This window comes from Oncorhynchus mykiss, chromosome 19 (assembly GCF_057628025.1).
Source record: "Oncorhynchus mykiss isolate SJ-2025 chromosome 19, ASM5762802v1, whole genome shotgun sequence".
Lineage (NCBI taxonomy): Eukaryota > Metazoa > Chordata > Actinopteri > Salmoniformes > Salmonidae > Oncorhynchus > Oncorhynchus mykiss.
In genome coordinates, this window is record NC_143040.1 from 73714927 (window position 1) to 73737991 (window position 23065).

The 23065-nt window shown below is 46.0% G+C and overlaps 1 protein-coding gene across 2 annotated transcripts in view; it reads right to left on the reverse strand.

Moving 5' to 3' along the window:
- Positions 1–23065, reverse strand: part of galnt16 (UDP-N-acetyl-alpha-D-galactosamine:polypeptide N-acetylgalactosaminyltransferase 16) — a 102947-nt gene that overhangs the window by 54789 nt on the left and 25093 nt on the right. For both annotated transcript variants that reach the window (XM_090211718.1, XM_090211717.1), the window contains exons 5-9: positions 17513–17578; positions 13723–13844; positions 7427–7514; positions 6808–6892; positions 4534–4637 (exon numbers count right to left, since the gene is read on the reverse strand). In XM_090211718.1, coding sequence (XP_090067844.1) covers positions 4534–4637; positions 6808–6892; positions 7427–7514; positions 13723–13844; positions 17513–17578 — 465 coding nt within the window. The remainder of the gene's footprint in view (positions 1–4533; positions 4638–6807; positions 6893–7426; positions 7515–13722; positions 13845–17512; positions 17579–23065) is intronic.

A 23065-nucleotide genomic window follows, 5' to 3' on the forward strand; every position in this document is an offset into this window, starting at 1 on the left:
AGTCTACACCATCACAATAAATCCATATAATATAGTCTACACCATCACAATAAATCCATGTAATATAGTCTACCTACACCATCACAATAAATCCATGTAATATAGTCTACACCATCACAATAAATCCATGTAATATAGTCTACCTACACCATCACAATAAATCCATGTAATATAGTCTACCTACACCATCACAATAAATCCATGTAATATAGTCTACACCATCACAATAAATCCATGTAATATAGTCTACCTACACCATCACAATAAATCCATGTAATATAGTCTACACCATCACAATAAATCCATGTAATATAGTCTACCTACACCATCACAATAAATCCATGTAATATAGTCTACACCATCACAATAAATCCATGTAATATAGTCTAACTACACCATCACAATAAATCCATGTAATATAGTCTACCTACACCATCACAATAAATCCATGTAATATAGTCTACCTACACCATCACAATAAATCCATGTAATATAGTCTACCTACACCATCACAATAAATCCATGTAATATAGTCTACACCATCACAATAAATCCATGTAATATAGTCTACCTACACCATCACAATAAATCCATGTAATATAGTCTACACCATCACAATAAATCCATGTAATATAGTCTACCTACACCATCACAATAAATCCATGTAATATAGTCTACCTACACCATCACAATAAATCCATGTAATATAGTCTACCTACACCATCACAATAAATCCATGTAATATAGTCTACCTACACCATCACAATAAATCCATGTAATATAGTCTACCTACACCATCACAATAAATCCATGTAATATAGTCTACCTACACCATCACAATAAATCCATGTAATATAGTCTACCTACACCATCACAATAAATCCATGTAATATAGTCTACCTACACCATCACAATAAATCCATGTAATATAGTCTACACCATCACAATAAATCCATGTAATATAGTCTACCTACACCATCACAATAAATCCATGTAATATAGTCTACCTACACCATCACAATAAATCCATGTAATATAGTCTACCTACACCATCACAATAAATCCATGTAATATAGTCTACCTACACCATCACAATAAATCCATGTAATATAGTCTACCTACACCATCACAATAAATCCATGTAATATAGTCTACCTACACCATCACAATAAATCCATGTAATATAGTCTACACCATCACAATAAATCCATGTAATATAGTCTACCTACACCATCACAATAAATCCATGTAATATAGTCTACCTACACCATCACAATAAATCCATGTAATATAGTCTACCTACACCATCACAATAAATCCATGTAATATAGTCTACCTACACCATCACAATAAATCCATGTAATATAGTCTACCTACACCATCACAATAAATCCATGTAATAGAGTCTACACCATCACAATAAATCCATGTAATATAGTCTACCTACACCATCACAATAAATCCATGTAATATAGTCTACCTACACCATCACAATAAATCCATGTAATATAGTCTACACCATCACAATAAATCCATGTAATATAGTCTACCTACACCATCACAATAAATCCATGTAATATAGTCTACCTACACCATCACAATAAATCCATGTAATTTAGTCTACACCATCACAATAAATCCATGTAATATAGTCTACCTACACCATCACAATAAATCCATGTAATATAGTCTACCTACACCATCACAATAAATCCATGTAATATAGTCTACCTACACCATCACAATAAATCCATGTAATATAGTCTACCTACACCATCACAATAAATCCATGTAATATAGTCTACCTACACCATCACAATAAATCCATGTAATATAGTCTACCTACACCATCACAATAAATCCATGTAATATAGTCTACCTACACCATCACAATAAATCCATGTAATATAGTCTACACCATCACAATAAATCCATGTAATATAGTCTACCTACACCATCACAATAAATCCATGTAATATAGTCTACCTACACCATCACAATAAATCCATGTAATATAGTCTACCTACACCATCACAATAAATCCATGTAATATAGTCTACCTACACCATCACAATAAATCCATGTAATATAGTCTACCTACACCATCACAATAAATCCATGTAATAGAGTCTACACCATCACAATAAATCCATGTAATATAGTCTACCTACACCATCACAATAAATCCATGTAATATAGTCTACCTACACCATCACAATAAATCCATGTAATATAGTCTACACCATCACAATAAATCCATGTAATATAGTCTACCTACACCATCACAATAAATCCATGTAATATAGTCTACCTACACCATCACAATAAATCCATGTAATTTAGTCTACACCATCACAATAAATCCATGTAATATAGTCTACCTACACCATCACAATAAATCCATGTAATATAGTCTACCTACACCATCACAATAAATCCATGTAATATAGTCTACCTACACCATCACAATAAATCCATGTAATATAGTCTACCTACACCATCACAATAAATCCATGTAATATAGTCTACCTACACCATCACAATAAATCCATGTAATATAGTCTACCTACACCATCACAATAAATCCATGTAATATAGTCTACCTACACCATCACAATAAATCCATGTAATATAGTCTACCTACACCATCACAATAAATCCATGTAATATAGTCTACACCATCACAATAAATCCATGTAATATAGTCTACCTACACCATCACAATAAATCCATGTAATATAGTCTACCTACACCATCACAATAAATCCATGTAATATAGTCTACCTACACCATCACAATAAATCCATGTAATAGAGTCTACACCATCACAATAAATCCATGTAATATAGTCTACACCATCACAATAAATCCATTATTTCTTTTAGACAGGTCTAAAGAAACATGATATGAAGAAAATGTAGTCTATTTCAGAAGAACAGAATAACATTCTCTGAGTTGTCCTTATATTAGGGTCCTGGTGTGGCTATGCCAAATGGCTGTGGGCTACATCCTCTGAGTTGTCCTTATGTTAGGGTCCTGGTGTGGCTATGCCAAATGACTGTGGGTATTATTTGATAGTATGAAGAATACAATTGAACAAAGCTGAATAAAATATAAAGATTTTCTCCAAACGATGAATGAGTGGATATTCTGTGTTAACAAAGAAACAGGTGCTCCTATCTGCTTCACTTAGATTATTACCACTTAGAGTTATTCATGTCACTTAGAGTTATTCATGTCACTTAGAGGTATTCATGTCACTTAGAGTTATTCATGTCACTTAGAGTTATTAATGTCACTTAGAGTTATTCATGTCACTTAGAGTTATTCATGTCACTTAGAGTTATTCATGTCACTTAGAGTTATTAATGTCACTTAGAGTTATTCATGTCACTTAGAGTTATTCATGTCACTTAGAGTTATTCATGTCACTTAGAGTTATTCATGTCACTTAGAGTTATTAGTGTCACTTATTAGTGTCACTGTTGTGCAACATGGGCAACATGAGTTCTCATGAAGTGTTTGAATACATTTGCATTGATGTCAGAGTGATTAGAGGGACAATAGAGTGCCGAGTACCAGGCAGTTAGCAAGTTTGATAGGCTACTAATGACCAATCAGCAGCATCAGAGCTTGGAGAAACCTAATTACCGTGACGAAACGGTCATGTGGAATTTGACTGCCTTCATGACTCGTGACCGCCGGTGTGGCGGTAACACGGTCACCGTAGCAACCCTAGTCCTACTGTAACATAGTATAAAGCAGAGTTTCTGTCTGTCTGTCTGTCTGTCAGTCAGTATCTCACAGTGCTGTCACCTCTAAAATTAGATGAAGGTACATCTGCATAGGACAATTTAATCTCTAGATATCTAATCAGATGGGACAATCTCAGTGAATTCAACAAAAGTCAAGCACGCACACCCACTCAGTGATCTCCCCCCCCCCCCACTCAGTGATCTCACCAAAGTTCTCCCCCCCCCCCCCACTCAGTGATCTCACCAAAGTTCTCCCCCCCCCCCCACTCAGTGATCTCACCAAAGTCCCCCCCCCCCCCCCCCCCCCACTCAGTGATCTCACCAAAGTTCTCCCCCCCCCCCCCCACTCAGTGATCTCACCAAAGTTCTCCCCCCCCCCCCACTCAGTGATCTCACCAAAGTTCTCCCCCCCCCCCCCCCACTCAGTGATCTCACCAAAGTTCTCCCCCCCCCCCCCCCCACTCAGTGATCTCACCAAAGTTCCCCCCCCACTCAGTGATCTCACCAAAGTTCTCCCCCCCCCCCCCCACTCAGTGATCTCACCAAAGTTCTCCCCCCCCCCCCCCCCCACCCACTCAGTGATCTCACCAAAGTTCTCCCCCCCCCCCCCCCCACTCAGTGATCTCACCAAAGTTCTCCCCCCCCCCCACCCACTCAGTGATCTCACCAAAGTTCTCCCCCCCCCCCCCCACTCAGTGATCTCACCAAAGTTCTCCCCCCCCCCCACTCAGTGATCTCACCAAAGTTCTCCCCCCCCCCCCCCACTCAGTGATCTCACCAAAGTTCTCTCCTCCCCAGATGTCCATGTGAGTGTCGTACTGCCCCAGGTGGTTGAACCAGCTCTTGTCCATCACAAAGATCCCTCCTGCAATCACTGGAGTTCTGTAGCAGAGAACACAGGAGGACAGACTGCCTGATACACACAGGAGGACAGACTGCCTGATACACACAGGAGGACAGACTGTCTGATACACACAAGAGGACAGACTATCTGATACACACAGAGGACAGATTATCTGATACACACAGGAGGACAGACTATCTGATACACACAGGAGGACAGACTATCTGATACACACAGGAGGACAGACTATCTGATACACACAGGAGGACAGACTGTCTGATACACACAGAGGACAGACTGTCTGATACACACAGGAGGACAGACTGTCTGATACACCCAGGAGGACAGACTGTCTGATACACACAGAGGACAGATTATCTGATACACACAGGAGGACAGACTGTCTAATACACACAGGAGGACAGACTATCTGATACACACAGGAGGACAGACTGTCTGATACACACATATTGAGACTGGTGTTTTGTGGGTACTATTTAATGAAGCTGCCAGTTGAGGACTTGTGAGGCGTCTGTTTCTCAAATTAGACACTCTAATGTACTTGTTCTCTTGCTCAGTTGTACACTGGGGCCTCCCACTCCTCTTTCTATTCTGGTTAGAGCCAGTTTGTGCTGTTCTGTGAAGGGAGTAGTACACAGCGTTGTACGAGATCTTCAGTTTCTTGGCAATTTCTCGGATGGAATAGCCTTCATTTCTCAGAACAAGAATAGACTGACGAGTTTCAGAAGAAAGTACTTTGTTTCTGTCCATTTTGAGCCTGTAATCAAACCCACAAATGCTGATCCTCCAGATACTCAACTAGTCTAAAGAAGGCCGTTTTATTGCTTCTTTAATCAGAACAACAGTTTTCAGCTGTGCTAACATAATTGCAAAAAGGGTTTTCTAATGATCAATTAACCTTTCAAAATGACAAACTTGGATTAGCTAACACAACGTGTCATTGGAACACAGGAGTTGATGGTACTATGGAAAGAAATGTTAAATGCCATATTCAACTTGTGATTCTAAGATATTTTACTGGCCCATACAGGAGAGACAAAAGAGGAAGAGTGGGGACCACCACAATATAACTACTGTAATTACCTGATAGGCAGAGTGGGGACCACCACAATATAACTACTGTAATTACCTGATAGGCAGAGTGGGGACCACCACAATATAACTACTGTAATTACCTGATAGGCAGAGTGGGGACTACCACAATATAACTACTGTAATTACCTGATAGGCAGAGTGGGGACCACCACAATATAACTACTGTAATTACCTGATAGGCAGAGTGGGGACTACCACAATATAACTACTGTAATTACCTGATAGGCAGAGTGGGGACCACCACAATATAACTACTGTAATTACCTGATAGGCAGAGTGGGGACCACCACAATATAACTACTGTAATTACCTGATAGGCAGAGTGGGGACTACCACAATATAACTACTGTAATTACCTGATAGGCAGAGTGGGGACCACCACAATAAAACTACTGTAATTACCTGATAGGCAGAGTGGGGACCACCACAATATAACTACTGTAATTACCTGATAGGCAGAGTGGGGACCACCACAATATAACTACTGTAATTACCTGATAGGCAGAGTGGGGACCACCACAATATAACTACTGTAATTACCTGATAGGCAGAGTGGGGACCACCACAATATAACTACTGTAATTACCTGATAGGCAGAGTGGGGACCAATACAATATAACTACTGTAGTTACCTGATAGGCAGAGTGGGGACCACCACAATATAACTATTGTAATTACCTGATAGGCAGAGTGGGGACCAATACAATATAACTACTGTAATTACCTGATAGGCAGAGTGGGGACCACCACAATATAACTACTGTAATTACCTGATAGGCAGAGTGGGGACCACCACAATATAACTACTGTAATTACCTGATAGGCAGAGTGGGGACCACCACAATATAACTACTGTAATTACCTGATAGGCAGAGTGGGGACCACCACAATATAACTACTGTAATTACCTGATAGGCAGAGTGGGGACCATCACAATATAACTACTGTAATTACCTGATAGGCAGAGTGGGGACCACCACAATATAACTACTGTAATTACCTGATAGGCAGAGTGAGGACCAACACAATATAACTACTGTAATTACCTGATAGGCAGAGTGGGGACCACCACAATATAACTACTGTAATTACCTGATAGGCAGAGTAGGATCATTCCTAGACATCTTCTGTTCGATGGGAATCTGTTCCCATTTAAAGTGTAAACTCCAGTCAAACCCTGAGAGAAAAGAGAGAGAAAAGTTATGAGATGGCAAGTGAAAGTGACTGCTGTGCGTGGCTGTGTTTACGAGGATAGGTGACTGCTGTGCGTGGCTGTGTTTACGAGGATAGGTGACTGCTGTGCGTAGCTGTGTTTACGAGGATAGGTGACTGCTGTGCGTGGCTGTGTTTACGAGGATAGGTGACTGCTGTGCGTAGCTGTGTTTACGAGGATAGGTGACTGCTGTGCGTGGCTTTGTTTACGAGGATAGGTGACTGCTGTGCGTGGCTGTGTTTACGAGGATAGGTGACCGCTGTGCGTGGCTGTGTTTACGAGGATAGGTGACTGCTGTGCGTGGCTGTGTTTACGAGGATAGGTGACTGCTGTGCGTGGCTGTGTTTACGAGGATAGGTGACTGCTGTGCGTGGCTGTGTTTACGAGGATAGGTGACTGCTGTGCGTGGCTGTGTTTACGAGGATAGGTGACTGCTGTGCGTGGCTGTGTTTACGAGGATAGTACCCACAGGTTAGAGGTTGTGTTCTGAGTACTGACCTCCCCTCAAGTCAGCTGAAGCTGCCAAGTAGGCAAAGTTATCCAGGCTGATAACATCGATGATGGGGCTGACAACCCGGGTATGATCCTGGGAAGAGGAGAGAGAGACAGGGACACAGGGCACGGTCACACATAATGGCGAAGGTGCATAAAGATGGCGGCCCGTGTCCTCACCACAAACACCTCATCAGCAGCTTGCCCCCGTGTCCTCACCACAAACACCTCATCAGCAGCTTGCCCCCGTGTCCTCACCACAAACACCTCATCAGCAGCTTGCCCCCGTGTCCTCACCACAAACACCTCATCAGCAGCTGAAGGTGTATAAAGATGGCAGCCCCCGTGTCCTCACCACAAACACCTCATCAGCAGCTGATGGTGGCAGAGAGACACTTCTCACGGTCACACATAATGGCGAAGGTGCATAAAGATGGCGGCCCCCGTGTCCTCACCACAAACGCCTCATCAGCAGCTGATGGTGCATAAAGACGGCGGCCCCCGTGTCCTCACCACAAATACCTCATCAGCAGCTTGCCCCCGTGTCCTCACCACAAACGCCTCATCAGCAGCTTGCCCCCGTGTCCTCACCACAACACCTCATCAGCAGCTTGCCCCCGTGTCCTCACCACAAACACCTCATCAGCAGCTTGCCCCCGTGTCCTCACCACAAACACCTCATCAGCAGCTTGCCCCCGTGTCCTCACCACAAACACCTCATCAGCAGCTGATGGTGCATAAAGATGGCAGCCCCCGTGTCCTCACCACAACACCTCATCAGCAGCTTGCCCCCGTGTCCTCACCACAAACACCTCATCAGCAGCTGAAGGTGCATAAAGATGGCGGCCCCCGTGTCCTCACCACAAACACCTCATCAGCAGCTGATGGTGCATAAAGATGGCAGCCCCCGTGTCCTCACCACAACACCTCATCAGCAGCTTGCCCCCGTGTCCTCACCACAAACACCTCATCAGCAGCTGATGGTGCATAAAGATGGCGGCCCCCGTGTCCTCACCACAAACACCTCATCAGCAGCTGATGGTGCATAAAGATGGCGGCCCCCGTGTCCTCACCACAAACACCTCATCAGCAGCTGATGGTGCATAAAGATGGCGGCCCCCGTGTCCTCACCACAACACCTCATCAGCAGCTTGCCCCCGTGTCCTCACCACAACACCTCATCAGCAGCTTGCCCCCGTGTCCTCACCACAAACGCCTCATCAGCAGCTGATGGTGCATAAAGACGGCGGCCCCCATGTCCTCACCACAAACGCCTCATCAGCAGCTGATGGTGCATAAAGACGGCGGCCCCCGTGTCCTCACCACAAACGCCTCGTTTGCCATTTCATAATGGCGAAGGTGCATAAAGATGGCGGCCCCCATGTCCTCACCACAAACGCCTCGTCAGCAGCTGATGGTGCATAAAGATGGCGGCCCCCGTGTCCTCACCACAAACGCCTCGTTTGCTACGTTTGCCGTATTGTACATTTCTCTCCGTTCCTCTTTTTAAAATGTTTAAATCAGCATTAGTACAGTATACATGATCCCAGTTCTAGCTCCTAGACGGAGTCCATTTGAGAAAAAAACCCTCAAAAGTAGACTGCGCTGATTGACTGGCACATTGAACCATGTCACATGCCGTAGTTTAACCACTCTGTGGGCAGTGCTCAAAACGATGACGTCATATCTGAACGTCTTTATGCACGTTTTCCGTTACATACAGTTTGACTTTATTTAGGCCGTCATAGAGGGGGAGATGACAGAATAAATAAATAAATATATATATATATATTTTTTATTTATTTCACCTTGTCACGAATATCACCGAGGGTGACTCACCTTCTTGTTCGGGTGGCGCTCGGCTGTCGTCGTCGCCGGTCTACTAGCTGCCACCGATTCTTTGTTCCGTGTTCGTTTGGTTTTGTCTAATTGGTTTCACCTGTTCATTGTTTGGTCGTTAGGGTGGGGTTATTTAAGTTTGTTTAGCCCGCTTCTGTTTGTGCGGGCTTGTTCTTCTGTGTTTGTGAGAGTGGTTAGTGTTTTGTTGGGTTTTCTCGCTGTCCTGCTATTTTACCTAAGGGTACTATATTGTTTTTATAGTTAAGCCTGTGTTGGGTAATACTATTTTGTTCCTTTGATTTTGGACATTAAAGCGTGTTTTTTCCCACATCCTTTGCTCTCTGCGCCTGACTCCACACCCATTCACTCATTGAGCGTTACACACCTTTATTTAAACTGGTAGGCAAGTTGAGAACACCTTCATTTAACCAGGTAGGCTAGTTGAGACCAAGTTCTCATTTACAACTGTGACCTGGCCAAGATAAAGCGTAGCTTTATGAGTGGTTCTGCAGGTGGTGACCACAGACCACTTCTCAGTTCCTATGCTTCCTGGCTGATGTTTTGGTCACTTTTGAATGCTGGCGGTGCTTTCACGCTAGTGGTAGCATGAGACGGAGTCTACAACCCACACAAGTGGCTCAGGTAGTGCAGCTCATCCAGGATGGCACATCAATGCGAGCTGTGGCAAGAAGGTTTGCTGTGTCTGTCAGCGTAGTGTCCAGAGCATGGAGGCGCTACCAGGATACAGGCCAGTACATCAGGAGACGTGGAGGAGGCCGTAGGAGGGCAACAACCCAGCAGCAGGACCACTATTTCCGCCTTTGTGCAAGGAGGAGCAGGAGGAACACTGCCAGAGCCCTGCAAAATGACCTCCAGCAACGCTCAATGAGTGAATGGGTGTGGAGTCAGGCGCAGAGAGCAAAGGATGTGGGAAAAAACACGCTTTAATGTCCAAAATCAAAGGAACAAAATAGTATTTACCCAACACAGGGGTAACTATAAAGTGTGTGTTTGGGAGTGTGTGTGTGTGAGTGTGTGTTTGGGAGTGTGTGTTTGGGAGTGTGTGTTTGTGTGAGTGTGTTTGGGAGTGTGTGTTTGTGTGAGTGTGTTTGGGAGTGTGTGTTTGGGAGTGTGTGTTTGTTTGATTGTGAGTGTGTGTTTGTGAGTGTGTGTGTGTGAGTGTGTGTTTGGGAGTGTGTGTTTGGGAGTGTGAGAGTGTGTGTTTGTGAGTGTGTGTTTGGGAGTGTGTGTTTGGGAGTGTGTGTTTGCGGGTGGTGTGTTTGTGAGTGTGTGTTTGTGAGTCTGTGTTTGTGAGTCAGCGTGTGTGTGTGTATCTTACGAAGGATTAGCTTTACAAAGAGAAAATCAAACAGACTGTTTCCAATTAGAGCCCTGACTGCTTCCCCAAGGGCTCCCTATTCCCTATATAGTGCACTACTTTAGACCAGAGCCCTATTCCCTATATAGTGCACTACTTTAGACCAGAGCCCTATTCCCTATATAGTGCACTACTTTAGACCAGGCCCATAGGGCGCCATTTGGGATGCAAGTCCTTGTTCTTTGCATAGAGAGATTGAACCCAGTGTGAACTCTGTGGTGTTGGTTCAGGTAGTTAAGCAATGCAGAGGAGAGGATAGGAGAGGAGATGAGAGGAGAGGATGAGAGGAGAGGAGAGGAGAGGAGAAGAGGGGAGAAGAGGGGAGAAGAGAGGAGAGGTGGAGAGAGGAAAGGAGAAGAGAGAGGAGAGGAGAGGAGTGGAGAGGAGAGGAAAAGAGGGGAGAGGAGAGGTGGAGAGAGGAGAGGAGAAGAGAGGAGAGGAGAGGTGGAGAGAGGAAAGGAGAAGAGAGAGGAGAGGAGAGGATTGGAGAAGAGAGGAGAAGAGGGGAGAGGAGAGGTGGAGAGAGGAAAGGAGAAGAGAGAGGAGAGGAGAGGAGTGGAGAGGAGAGGAGAAGAGGGGAGAGGAGAGGTGGAGAGAGGAGAGGAGAAGAGGGGAGAGGAGAGGTGGAGAGAGGAAAGGAGAAGAGAGAGGTGAGGATTGGAGAAGAGAGGAGAAGAGGGGAGAGGAGAGGTGGAGAGAGGAAAGGAGAAGAGGGGAGAGGAGAGGAGTGGAGAGGAAAGGAGAAGAGAGAGAGGAGAAGGAGGGGTGGAGAGAGGAGAGGAGAAGAGGGTAGAGGAGAGGAGAGGTGGAGAGAGGAAAGGAGAAGAGGGGAGAGGAGAGGAGTGGAGAGGAAAGGAGAAGAGGGGAGAGGAGAGGAGTGGAGAGGAAAGGAGAAGAGAGAGAGGAGAAGGAGGGGTGGGGAGAAGAGAGCATGAAACAGCACTTAGCCAGCATTGTGAAGAGCCCCTCTCAACAGCTTGAAACAATATTCATTTTATAGGGCTATTTAATGATCACTCTGATCTCTCAAAGCAAGAGGACACTTCCAAATGGATATCAATAATGTCATAATCTCTCTCTCTCTCTCTCTCTCGCTCTCTCTTTCTCCCATCTCTTTCTTTCTCCCTCCCTCTCCCTTTCTCCCCCTCTCCCCCCTCTCTTTCTCTCTCCCTCCCCCTCTTTTTCTCTCCCTCTCCCTTTCTCCCCATCTCTTTCTCCCTCTCTCCCCCCTCTCTTTCTCTCCCCCATCTCTTTCTCCACCCCTCTTCCTTTCTCCCTCTCTCCCCCCTCTCTTTCTCCCCCTCTCCCCCCTCTCTTTCTCCCCCCCACTCTTTCTCCCTCTCTCCCCCATCTCTTTCTCTCTCCCTCTCTCTCCCTCGCTCTTTGTCCCTCTCTCCCCCCCTCTCCCTCTCTCTCTCTACCCCCCCTCTTCCTATATGCATTTCTCCTTAGTTTTCCTTCCATCATCACGGTGTAATGTCACATTCAGCCCCAGCACAGCTCTGTATTCAGAGGCATATGCAGGAGAGAAGGGACAGTCACAGTCCTCTGTCGGACCTAAAGGTCGTTATCGTGTTTGTTTTTCTGAACCCTGTGTCACATTCCTCCAGCCATTCCTCTCTGGGTGATGTGATGCCAGAGATAGAGGCCTGATGTTGTCCCCAGACTGACTGCAAAGAGAGGAGGACCGTGGTTATCTCTGGTGCTCTGAAACATGTCTGGAGGGAAGGAGGAAGTTCATTGAGTCCCAGATGCCCCGTAGCAGAGAAGTGATGTGAAAGACTGAATGATAATGATATGTTGGTGTAGAATCTGATGGGATGTACTGGGAGATTACACAGTCCCCACAAAGAATTACAAAACAAAACCCAATTTTGATAAACTCCCATATCTACTGGGTGAAATATCACAGTGTGCCATCACAGCAGCAAGATTTGTGACCTGTTGCCACAAAAGGGCTTTTTTTTTTCCTTCAGTTTTGTTTATTATCTATTTCACTTGCTTCGGCAATAAAGCCCCCTTAAATTGGAAATTGAAATTGAGAGGTGTTGAGGTAGGGAGTGATAGAGAGAGAGGTGTTGAGGTGGGGAGTGATGGAGAGAGAGAGGTGTTGAGGTGGGGAGTGATGGAGAGAGAGAGGTGTTGAGGTGGGGAGTGAGGGAGAGAGGAAGGGAGAGAGAGAGGTGTTGAGGTGGGGAGTGATAGAGAGAGAGGTGTTGGGGTGGGGAGGGAGGGGGAGAGAGAGGTGTTGGGGAGGGAGAGAGAGAGAGAGGTGTTGAGGTGGGGAGGGAGGGAGAGAGAGGTGTTGGGGTGGGGAGGGAGGGAGGGAGGGAGAACTGTGTTGGGGTGGGGAGGGAGGGAGGGTGAACTGTGTTGGGGTGGGGAGGGAGGGAGAAATGTGTTGGGGTGGGGAGGGAGGGAGGGAGAAATGTGTTGGGGTGGGGAGGGAGGGAGGGAGAACTGTGTTGGGGTGGGGAGGGAAGGGAAGGAGGGAGAACTGTGTTGGGGTGGGGAGGGAAGGAGGGAGAACTGTGTTGGGGTGGGGAGGGAGGGAGAAGAGAAGTGTTATGGGAGCAGCTGTGAAGGTCAGAACAGTGAAGCCTCTCTGGAGAGAACAGGACATAGAGCCAGGCACAACACAGCCAGGCCAGGAGTGACTGATGAGGGTCTCTTTACAAAAAGCAAGTCACTCCCTCACAGGGATGTGAATATGTGTATGTGGGTGTGTATGAGAGTGAGAGTGAGAGTGAGAGTGAGAGAGAGAGAGAGAGAGAGAGAGAGAGAGAGAGAGAGAGAGAGAGAGAGAGAGAGAGAGAGAGAGAGAGAGAGAGAGAGAGAGAGAGAGAGAGAGAGAGAGAGAGAGAGAGAGAGAGAGAGAGAGAGAGAGAGAGAGAGAGAGAGAGAGAGAGAGAGAGAGAGAGAGAGAGAGAAAGACAGAGGGCCATGCTACCACCTGTTATATGCTGAGAGATGATTGTGTGTCTAATTTCAGAGTGTGACTGACAGACGATGGAGTGTACCAGCTTGACCCTTCATGGGCAGGAGCCATCACTGTGCGTGTGTGTGTGTGTGTGTGTGTGTGTACCTCTTTGACCCTCTGTATCATGGGCTGAAGCCAGTCAGTGTTGACCTCACAGTGGCTGTCCAGGAAGGTCAGGATTGGGGCGGAGGCAGCTCCCGCCCCTCGTACCCGGGACCGGATCAGACCTGGGAGGAACACAGACAATATCACCAAGGGGAAACACCAAGAAAGGAAGCAGCTAACTAGTCAGACACTGGAGACAGGGGGGGGGACAGGGGGGCTGGAGGAGAGGGACAGGGGCGGGGGGGGGGGGGCAGGGGGGCTGGAAGAGAGGGACAGGGGGGTGGTGTGATTCAGTAGTGTGAGGCAGTCAGAACGGCCCAGAGGGCAAGAGCCTCTCCTGATTCTGTAGTGTGAGGCAGTCAGAACGGCCCAGAGGGCAAGAGCCTCTCCTGATTCGGTAGTGTGAGGCAGTCAGAACGGCCCAGAGGGCAGGAGCCTCTCCTGATTCTGTAGTGTGAGGCAGTCAGAACGGCCCAGAGGGCAGGAGCCTCTCCTGATTCTGTAGTGTGAGGCAGCCAGAACGGCCCAGAGGGCAGGAGCCTCTCCTGATTCTGTAGTGTGAGGCAGTCAGAACGGCCCAGAGGGCAGGAGCCTCTCCTGATTCTGTAGTGTGAGGCAGCCAGAACGGCCCAGAGGGCAGGAGCCTCTCCTGATTCTGTAGTGTGAGGCAGCCAGAACGGCCCAGAGGGCAGGAGCCTCTCCTGATTCTGTAGTGTGAGGCAGTCAGAACGGCCCAGAGGGCAGGAGCCTCTCCTGATTCTGTAGTGTGAGGCAGTCAGAACGGCCCAGAGGGCAGGAGCCTCTCCTGATTCTGTAGTGTGAGGCAGCCAGAACGGCCCAGAGGGCAGGAGCCTCTCCTGATTCTGTAGTGTGAGGCAGTCAGAATGGCCCAGAGGGCAGGAGCCTCTCCTGATTCAGTAGTGTGAGGCAAACCTCTAAGACAAGCTGAATGCCTTCTCGCTTCCAGCCAAACAACACTGAACCAGATGTGAGAAGCCCTGCTGTCCCAAACGACTGTGTGATCTCGCTCTCCGATGTGAATAAGACTCTTCGCAAGGCCACTCTGCCTGACGGAATAACAGGACACGTTCTCAGAGCGCTGACCAGCTGGCAAGAGTTCTTCACAGACATTTTGAACATCTTGTCCCAGTCTGTATTCCCAAGGATCTCCTTCCAGAGAGACATTAGGGACTGTAACATACTCTATTTATATTTCACGGAATCATGGCTCTCTTGGGATATAGGACATGAGGTAACCTGTAGCCAAGAAAGCAACTGAACTAAACTCACTTCCGTCATCATGAAGTGCTTAGAGAGACTAGTCACACTGCCCTAACCCATCTGGACCACAGGAATACCTATGTAAGAATGCTGTTCATTGACTACAGCTCAGCATTCAGCACCATACTGCCCTCAAAGCTCATCAATAATCTTGAGCCGCCTTGAGCAACTAGATCCTGGACTTCCTGACGGGCTACCCTGTCCTTTAGCAGACTCTCTGATCCAGAGCCACTACAGTAGTGAGTCATTTAACAGACTCTCTGATCCAGAGCCACTATAGTAGTGAGTCATTTAACAGACTCTCTGATCCAGAGCCACTACAGTAGTGAGTCATTTAACAGACTCTCTGATCCAGAGCCACTACAGTAGTGAGTCATTTAACAGACTCTCTGATCCAGAGCCACTACAGTAGTGAGTCATATAGCAGACTCTCTGATCCAGAGCCACTACAGTAGTGAGTCATTTAGCAGACTCTCTGATCCAGAGCCACTACAGTAGTGAGTCATTTAACAGACTCTCTGATCCAGAGCCACTACAGTAGTGAGTCATTTAGCAGACTCTCTGATCCAGAGCCACTACAGTAGTGAGTCATTTAACAGACTCTCTGATCCAGAGCCACTACAGTAGTGAGTCATTTAGCAGACTCTCTGATCCAGAGCCACTACAGTAGTGAGTCATTTAACAGACTCTCTGATCCAGAGCCACTACAGTAGTGAGTCATTTAACAGACTCTCTGATCCAGAGCCACTACAGTAGTGAGTCATATAGCAGACTCTCTGATCCAGAGCCACTACAGTAGTGAGTCATTTAGCAGACTCTCTGATCCAGAGCCACTACAGTAGTGAGTCATTTAACAGACTCTCTGATCCAGAGCCACTACAGTAGTGAGTCATTTAGCAGACTCTCTGATCCAGAGCCACTACAGTAGTGAGTCATTTAACAGACTCTCTGATCCAGAGCCACTACAGTAGTGAGTCATTTAGCAGACTCTCTGATCCAGAGCCACTACAGTAGTGAGTCATTTAGCAGACTCTCTGATCCAGAGCCACTACAGTAGTGAGTCATTTAACAGACTCTCTGATCCAGAGCCACTACAGTAGTGAGTCATTTAGCAGACTCTCTGATCCAGAGCCACTACAGTAGTGAGTAATTTAACAGACTCTCTGATCCAGAGCCACTACAGTAGTGAGTCATTTAACAGACTCTCTTATCCAGAGCCACTACAGTAGTGAGTCATTTAACAGACTCTCTGATCCAGAGCCACTACAGTAGTGAGTCATTTAGCAGACTCTCTGATCCAGAGCCACTACAGTAGTGAGTCATGATCCAGTGAGTCATTTAATTGGAACTCTAGGGCCGGTATTTCATTTTTGGATAAAAAACGTTCACGTTTTAAGCGCGATATTTTGTCACGACAAGATGCTCGACTATGCATATAAGTGACAGCTTTGGATAGAAAACACTCTAACGTTTCCAAAACTGCAAAGATATTGTCTGTGAGTGCCACAGAACTGATGCTACAGGCGAAACCAAGATGAAATTTCAAACAGGAAGTGAGCCAGATTTTGAATGCGCTGTGTTCCAATGTCTCCTTATATGGCTGTGAATGCGCCAGGAATGAGCCTACACTTTCTGTCGTTTCCCCAAGATGTCTGCAGCATTGTGACATATTTGGAGGCATATCATTGGAAAATTGACCATTTTACACTACATCTACCAGGTGGTCGCTTGGTGTCCTCCGTCGCAATTATTGCGTAATCTCCAGCTGCAGTATTTTTCCGTTTGCTTCTGAGGAGAAACCCAACTGCCACGAATGATTTATCATTGAATAGATATGTGAAAAACACCTTGAGGATTGATTCTAAACAACGTTTGCCATGTTTCTGTCGATATTATGGAGTTAATTTGGTAAAAAGTTCGGCGTTGTAAGTGACTGCATTTTCAGATTTTTTTCTTAGCCAAACGTGATGAACAAAACGGAGCGATTTCTCCTACACAAATAATATTTTGGGAAAAAATGAACATTTGCTATCTAACTAAGAGTCTCCTCATTGAAAACATCCGAAGTTCTTCAAAGGTAAATGATTTTATTTGAATGCTTTTCTTGTTTTTGTGAAAATGTTGCCTGCTGAATGCTAGGCTTAATGCTATGCTAGGCTATCAATACTCTTACACAAATGCTTGTGTAGCTTTGGTTGAAAAGCATATTTTGAAAATCTGAGATGACAGTGTTGTTAACAAAAGGCTAAGCTTGTGCTTGAATATATTTCTTTCATTTCATTTGCGATTTTCATGAATAGTTAACGTTGCGTTATGGTAATGAGCTTGAGGCTATGATTACGCTCCCGGATACGGGTTTGATAGTCGCAAGAAGTTTTAACAGACATTTTTATATCGATTTTTTATTTTGTACTTTTGAATGACACTTATTTGTGTCATTCAAAAGTTATTTATTTATTTACAAACACACTTTCTTCACAAATGTTAATTGATTTAATTTGACACTCACCCTCTCGGCGGCCGTTCCTCAGGCAGCGTACTTTGGGGATCTGGGAGAGCAGCTGGCAGTCCTCAGCTGGAACCAGAGAGGATGTCTCGTTACACACACGCACGCACGCGCACACACACACACACACACACACACACACACACACACACACACACACACACACACACACACACACACACACACACACACACACACACACACACACACACACACACACACCTTCACTGATCTAACAGCCCGGCTAGAGTCCTGTAGAGAAGAACAGGCATCAGAACCACTAATCTAACAGCCCGGCTAGAGTCCTATATCAGAACCACTAATCTAACAGCCTGGCTAGAGTCCTGTATCAGAACCACTAATCTAACAGCCTGGCTAGAGTCCTGTAGAGAGGAACAGGCATCAGAACCACTAATCTAACAGCCTGGCTAGAGTCCTGTAGAGAAGAACAGGCATCAGAACCACTAATCTAACAGCCCTGCTAGAGTCCTGTAGAGAAGAACAGGCATCAGAACCACTAATCTAACAGCCCGGCTGAGTCCTGTATCAGAACCACTAATCTAAGAGCCCTGCTAGAGTCCGTAGAGAAGAACAGGCATCAGAACCACTAATCTAACAGCCTGGCTGAGTCCTGTATCAGAACCACTAATCTAACAGCCCTGATAGAGACCTGTAGAGAGGAACAGGCATCAGAACCACTAATCTAACAGCCTGGTTAGAGTCCTGTAGAGAAGAACAGGTATCAGAACCACTAATCTAACAGCCTGGCTAGAGTCCTGTATCAGAACCACTAATCTAACAGCCTGGTTAGAGTCCTGTAGAGAAGAACAGGCATCAGAACCACTAATCTAACAGCCCTGCTAGAGTCCTGTATCAGAACCACTAATCTAACAGCCCTGCTAGAGTCCTGTAGAGAAGAACAGGCATCAGAACCACTAATCTAACAGCCCGGCTGAGTCCTTTATCATAACCACTAATCTAAGAGCCCTGCTAGAGTCCGTAGAGAAGAACAGGCATCAGAACCACTAATCTAACAGCCTGGCTGAGTCCTGTATCAGAACCACTAATCTAAGAGCCCTGCTAGAGTCCGTAGAGAAGAACAGGCATCAGAACCACTAATCTAACAGCCTGGCTGAGTCCTGTATCAGAACCACTAATCTAACAGCCCTGATAGAGACCTGTAGAGAGGAACAGGCATCAGAACCACTAATCTAACAGCCTGGTTAGAGTCCTGTAGAGAAGAACAGGTATCAGAACCACTAATCTAACAGCCTGGCTAGAGTCCTGTATCAGAACCACTAATCTAACAGCCTGGTTAGAGTCCTGTAGAGAAGAACAGGCATCAGAACCACTAATCTAACAGCCCTGCTAGAGTCCTGTATCAGAACCACTAATCTAACAGCCCTGCTAGAGTCCTGTAGAGAAGAACAGGCATCAGAACCACTAATCTAACAGCCCGGCTGAGTCCTTTATCATAACCACTAATCTAAGAGCCCTGCTAGAGTCCGTAGAGAAGAACAGGCATCAGAACCACTAATCTAACAGCCTGGCTGAGTCCTGTATCAGAACCACTAATCTAACAGCCCTGCTAGAGTCCTGTAGAGAGGAACAGGCATCAGAACCACTAATCTAACAGCCTGGTTAGAGTCCTGTAGAGAAAAACAGGTATTAGAACCACTAATCTAACAGCCTGGCTAGAGTCCTGTATCAGAACCACTAATCTAACAGCCCGGCTAGAGTCCTGTATCAGAACCACTAATCTAACAGCCTGGTTAGAGTCCTGTAGAGAAGAACAGGCATCAGAACCACTAATCTAACAGCCTGGCTAGAGTCCTGTAGAGAAGAACAGGCATCAGAACCACTAATCTAACAGCCCTGCTAGAGTCCTGTATCAGAACCACTAATCTAACAGCCCTGCTAGAGTCCTGTAGAGAAGAACAGGCATCAGAACCACTAATCTAACAGCCTGGCTAGAGTCCTGTATCAGAACCACTAATCTAACAGCCCTGATAGAGTCCTGTAGAGAGGAACAGGCATCAGAACCACTAATCTAACAGCCTGGTTAGAGTCCTGTAGAGAAGAACAGGTATCAGAACCACTAATCTAACAGCCTGGCTAGAGTCCTGTATCAGAACCACTAATCTAACAGCCTGGTTAGAGTCCTGTAGAGAAGAACAGGCATCAGAACCACTAATCTAACAGCCTGGCTAGAGTCCTGTAGAGAAGAACAGGCATCATAACCACTAATCTAACAGCCCTGCTAGAGTCCTGTATCAGAACCACTAATCTAACAGCCCTGCTAGAGTCCTGTAGAGAAGAACAGGCATCAGAACCACTAATCTAACAGCCTGGCTAGAGTCCTGTATCAGAACCACTAATCTAACAGCCTGGTTAGAGTCCTGTAGAGAAGAACAGGCATCAGAACCACTAATCTAACAGCCTGGCTAGAGTCCTGTAGAGAAGAACAGGCATCAGAACCACTAATCTAACAGCCCTGCTAGAGTCCTGTATAAGAACCACTAATCTAAGAGCCCTGCTAGAGTCCGTAGAGAAGAACAGGCATCAGAACCACTAATCTAACAGCCTGGCTGAGTCCTGTATCAGAACCACTAATCTAACAGCCTGGTTAGAGTCCTGTAGAGAAGAACAGGTATCAGAACCACTAATCTAACAGCCTGGCTAGAGTCCTGTATCAGAACCACTAATCTAACAGCCCGGCTAGAGTCCTGTATCAGAACCACTAATCTAACAGCCCTGCTAGAGTCCTGTATCAGAACCACTAATCTAACAGCCTGGCTAGAGTCCTGTATCAGAACCACTAATCTAACAGCCTGGCTAGAGTCCTATATCAGAACCACTAATCTAACAGCCTGGCTAGAGTCCTGTATCAGAACCACTAATCTAACAGCCTGGCTAGAGTCCTGTAGAGAAGAACAGGCATCAGAACCACTAATCTAACAGCCCGGCTAGAGTCCTGTATCAGAACCACTAATCTAACAGCCTGGCTAGAGTCCTATATCAGAACCACTAATCTAACAGCCTGGCTAGAGTCCTGTATCAGAACCACTAATCTAACAGCCTGGCTAGAGTCCTGTAGAGAAGAACAGGTATCAGAACCACTAATCTAACAGCCCGGCTAGAGTCCTGTATCAGAACCACTAATCTAACAGCCTGGCTAGAGTCCTGTATCAGAACCACTAATCTAACAGCCTGGCTAGAGTCCTCTAGAGAAGAACAGGTATCAGAACCACTAATCTAACAGCCCGGCTGAGTCCTGTATCAGAACCACTAATCTAACAGCCTGGCTAGAGTCCTCTAGAGAAGAACAGGTATCAGAACCACTAATCTAACAGCCTGGCTGAGTCCTGTATCAGAACCACTAATCTAACAGCCTGGCTAGAGTCCTGTAGAGAAGAACAGGCATCAGAACCACTAATCTAACAGCCTGGCTAGAGTCCTCTAGAGAAGAACAGGCATCAGAACCACTAATCTAACAGCCTGGCTAGAGTCCTGTATCAGAACCACTAATCTAACAGCCTGGCTAGAGTCCTCTAGAGAAGAACAGGTATCAGAACCACTAATCTAACAGCCCGGCTGAGTCCTGTATCAGAACCACTAATCTAACAGCCTGGCTAGAGTCCTCTAGAGAAGAACAGGTATCAGAACCACTAATCTAACAGCCTGGCTGAGTCCTGTATCAGAACCACTAATCTAACAGCCCTGCTAGAGTCCTGTATCAGAACCACTAATCTAACAGCCTGGCTAGAGTCCTGTATCAGAACCACTAATCTAACAGCCTGGCTAGAGTCCTATATCAGAACCACTAATCTAACAGCCTGGCTAGAGTCCTGTATCAGAACCACTAATCTAACAGCCTGGCTAGAGTCCTGTAGAGAAGAACAGGCATCAGAACCACTAATCTAACAGCCGGCTAGAGTCCTGTATCAGAACCACTAATCTAACAGCCTGGCTAGAGTCCTATATCAGAACCACTAATCTAACAGCCTGGCTAGAGTCCTGTATCAGAACCACTAATCTAACAGCCTGGCTAGAGTCCTGTAGAGAAGAACAGGCATCAGAACCACTAATCTAACAGCCCGGCTAGAGTCCTGTATCAGAACCACTAATCTAACAGCCTGGCTAGAGTCCTGTATCAGAACCACTAATCTAACAGCCTGGCTAGAGTCCTCTAGAGAAGAACAGGTATCAGAACCACCAATCTAACAGCCCGGCTGAGTCCTGTATCAGAACCACTAATCTAACAGCCTGGCTAGAGTCCTCTAGAGAAGAACAGGTATCAGAACCACTAATCTAACAGCCTGGCTGAGTCCTGTATCAGAACCACTAATCTAACAGCCTGGCTAGAGTCCTCTAGAGAAGAACAGGCATCAGAACCACTAATCTAACAGCCTGGCTAGAGTCCTGTATCAGAACCACTAATCTAACAGCCTGGCTAGAGTCCTCTAGAGAAGAACAGGTATCAGAACCACTAATCTAACAGCCCGGCTGAGTCCTGTATCAGAACCACTAATCTAACAGCCTGGCTAGAGTCCTCTAGAGAAGAACAGGTATCAGAACCACTAATCTAACAGCCTGGCTGAGTCCTGTATCAGAACCACTAATCTAACAGCCTGGCTAGAGTCCTGTATCAGAACCACTAATCTAACAGCCTGGCTAGAGTCCTGTATCAGAACCACTAATCTAACAGCCTGGCTAGAGTCCTATATCAGAACCACTAATCTAACAGCCTGGCTAGAGTCCTGTATCAGAACCACTAATCTAACAGCCTGGCTAGAGTCCTGTAGAGAAGAACAGGCATCAGAACCACTAATCTAACAGCCGGCTAGAGTCCTGTATCAGAACCACTAATCTAACAGCCTGGCTAGAGTCCTATATCAGAACCACTAATCTAACAGCCTGGCTAGAGTCCTGTATCAGAACCACTAATCTAACAGCCTGGCTAGAGTCCTGTAGAGAAGAACAGGCATCAGAACCACTAATCTAACAGCCCGGCTAGAGTCCTGTATCAGAACCACTAATCTAACAGCCTGGCTAGAGTCCTGTATCAGAACCACTAATCTAACAGCCTGGCTAGAGTCCTCTAGAGAAGAACAGGTATCAGAACCACCAATCTAACAGCCCGGCTGAGTCCTGTATCAGAACCACTAATCTAACAGCCTGGCTAGAGTCCTCTAGAGAAGAACAGGTATCAGAACCACTAATCTAACAGCCTGGCTGAGTCCTGTATCAGAACCACTAATCTAACAGCCTGGCTAGAGTCCTCTAGAGAAGAACAGGCATCAGAACCACTAATCTAACAGCCTGGCTAGAGTCCTGTATCAGAACCACTAATCTAACAGCCTGGCTAGAGTCCTCTAGAGAAGAACAGGTATCAGAACCACTAATCTAACAGCCCGGCTGAGTCCTGTATCAGAACCACTAATCTAACAGCCTGGCTAGAGTCCTCTAGAGAAGAACAGGTATCAGAACCACTAATCTAACAGCCTGGCTGAGTCCTGTATCAGAACCACTAATCTAACAGCCTGGCTAGAGTCC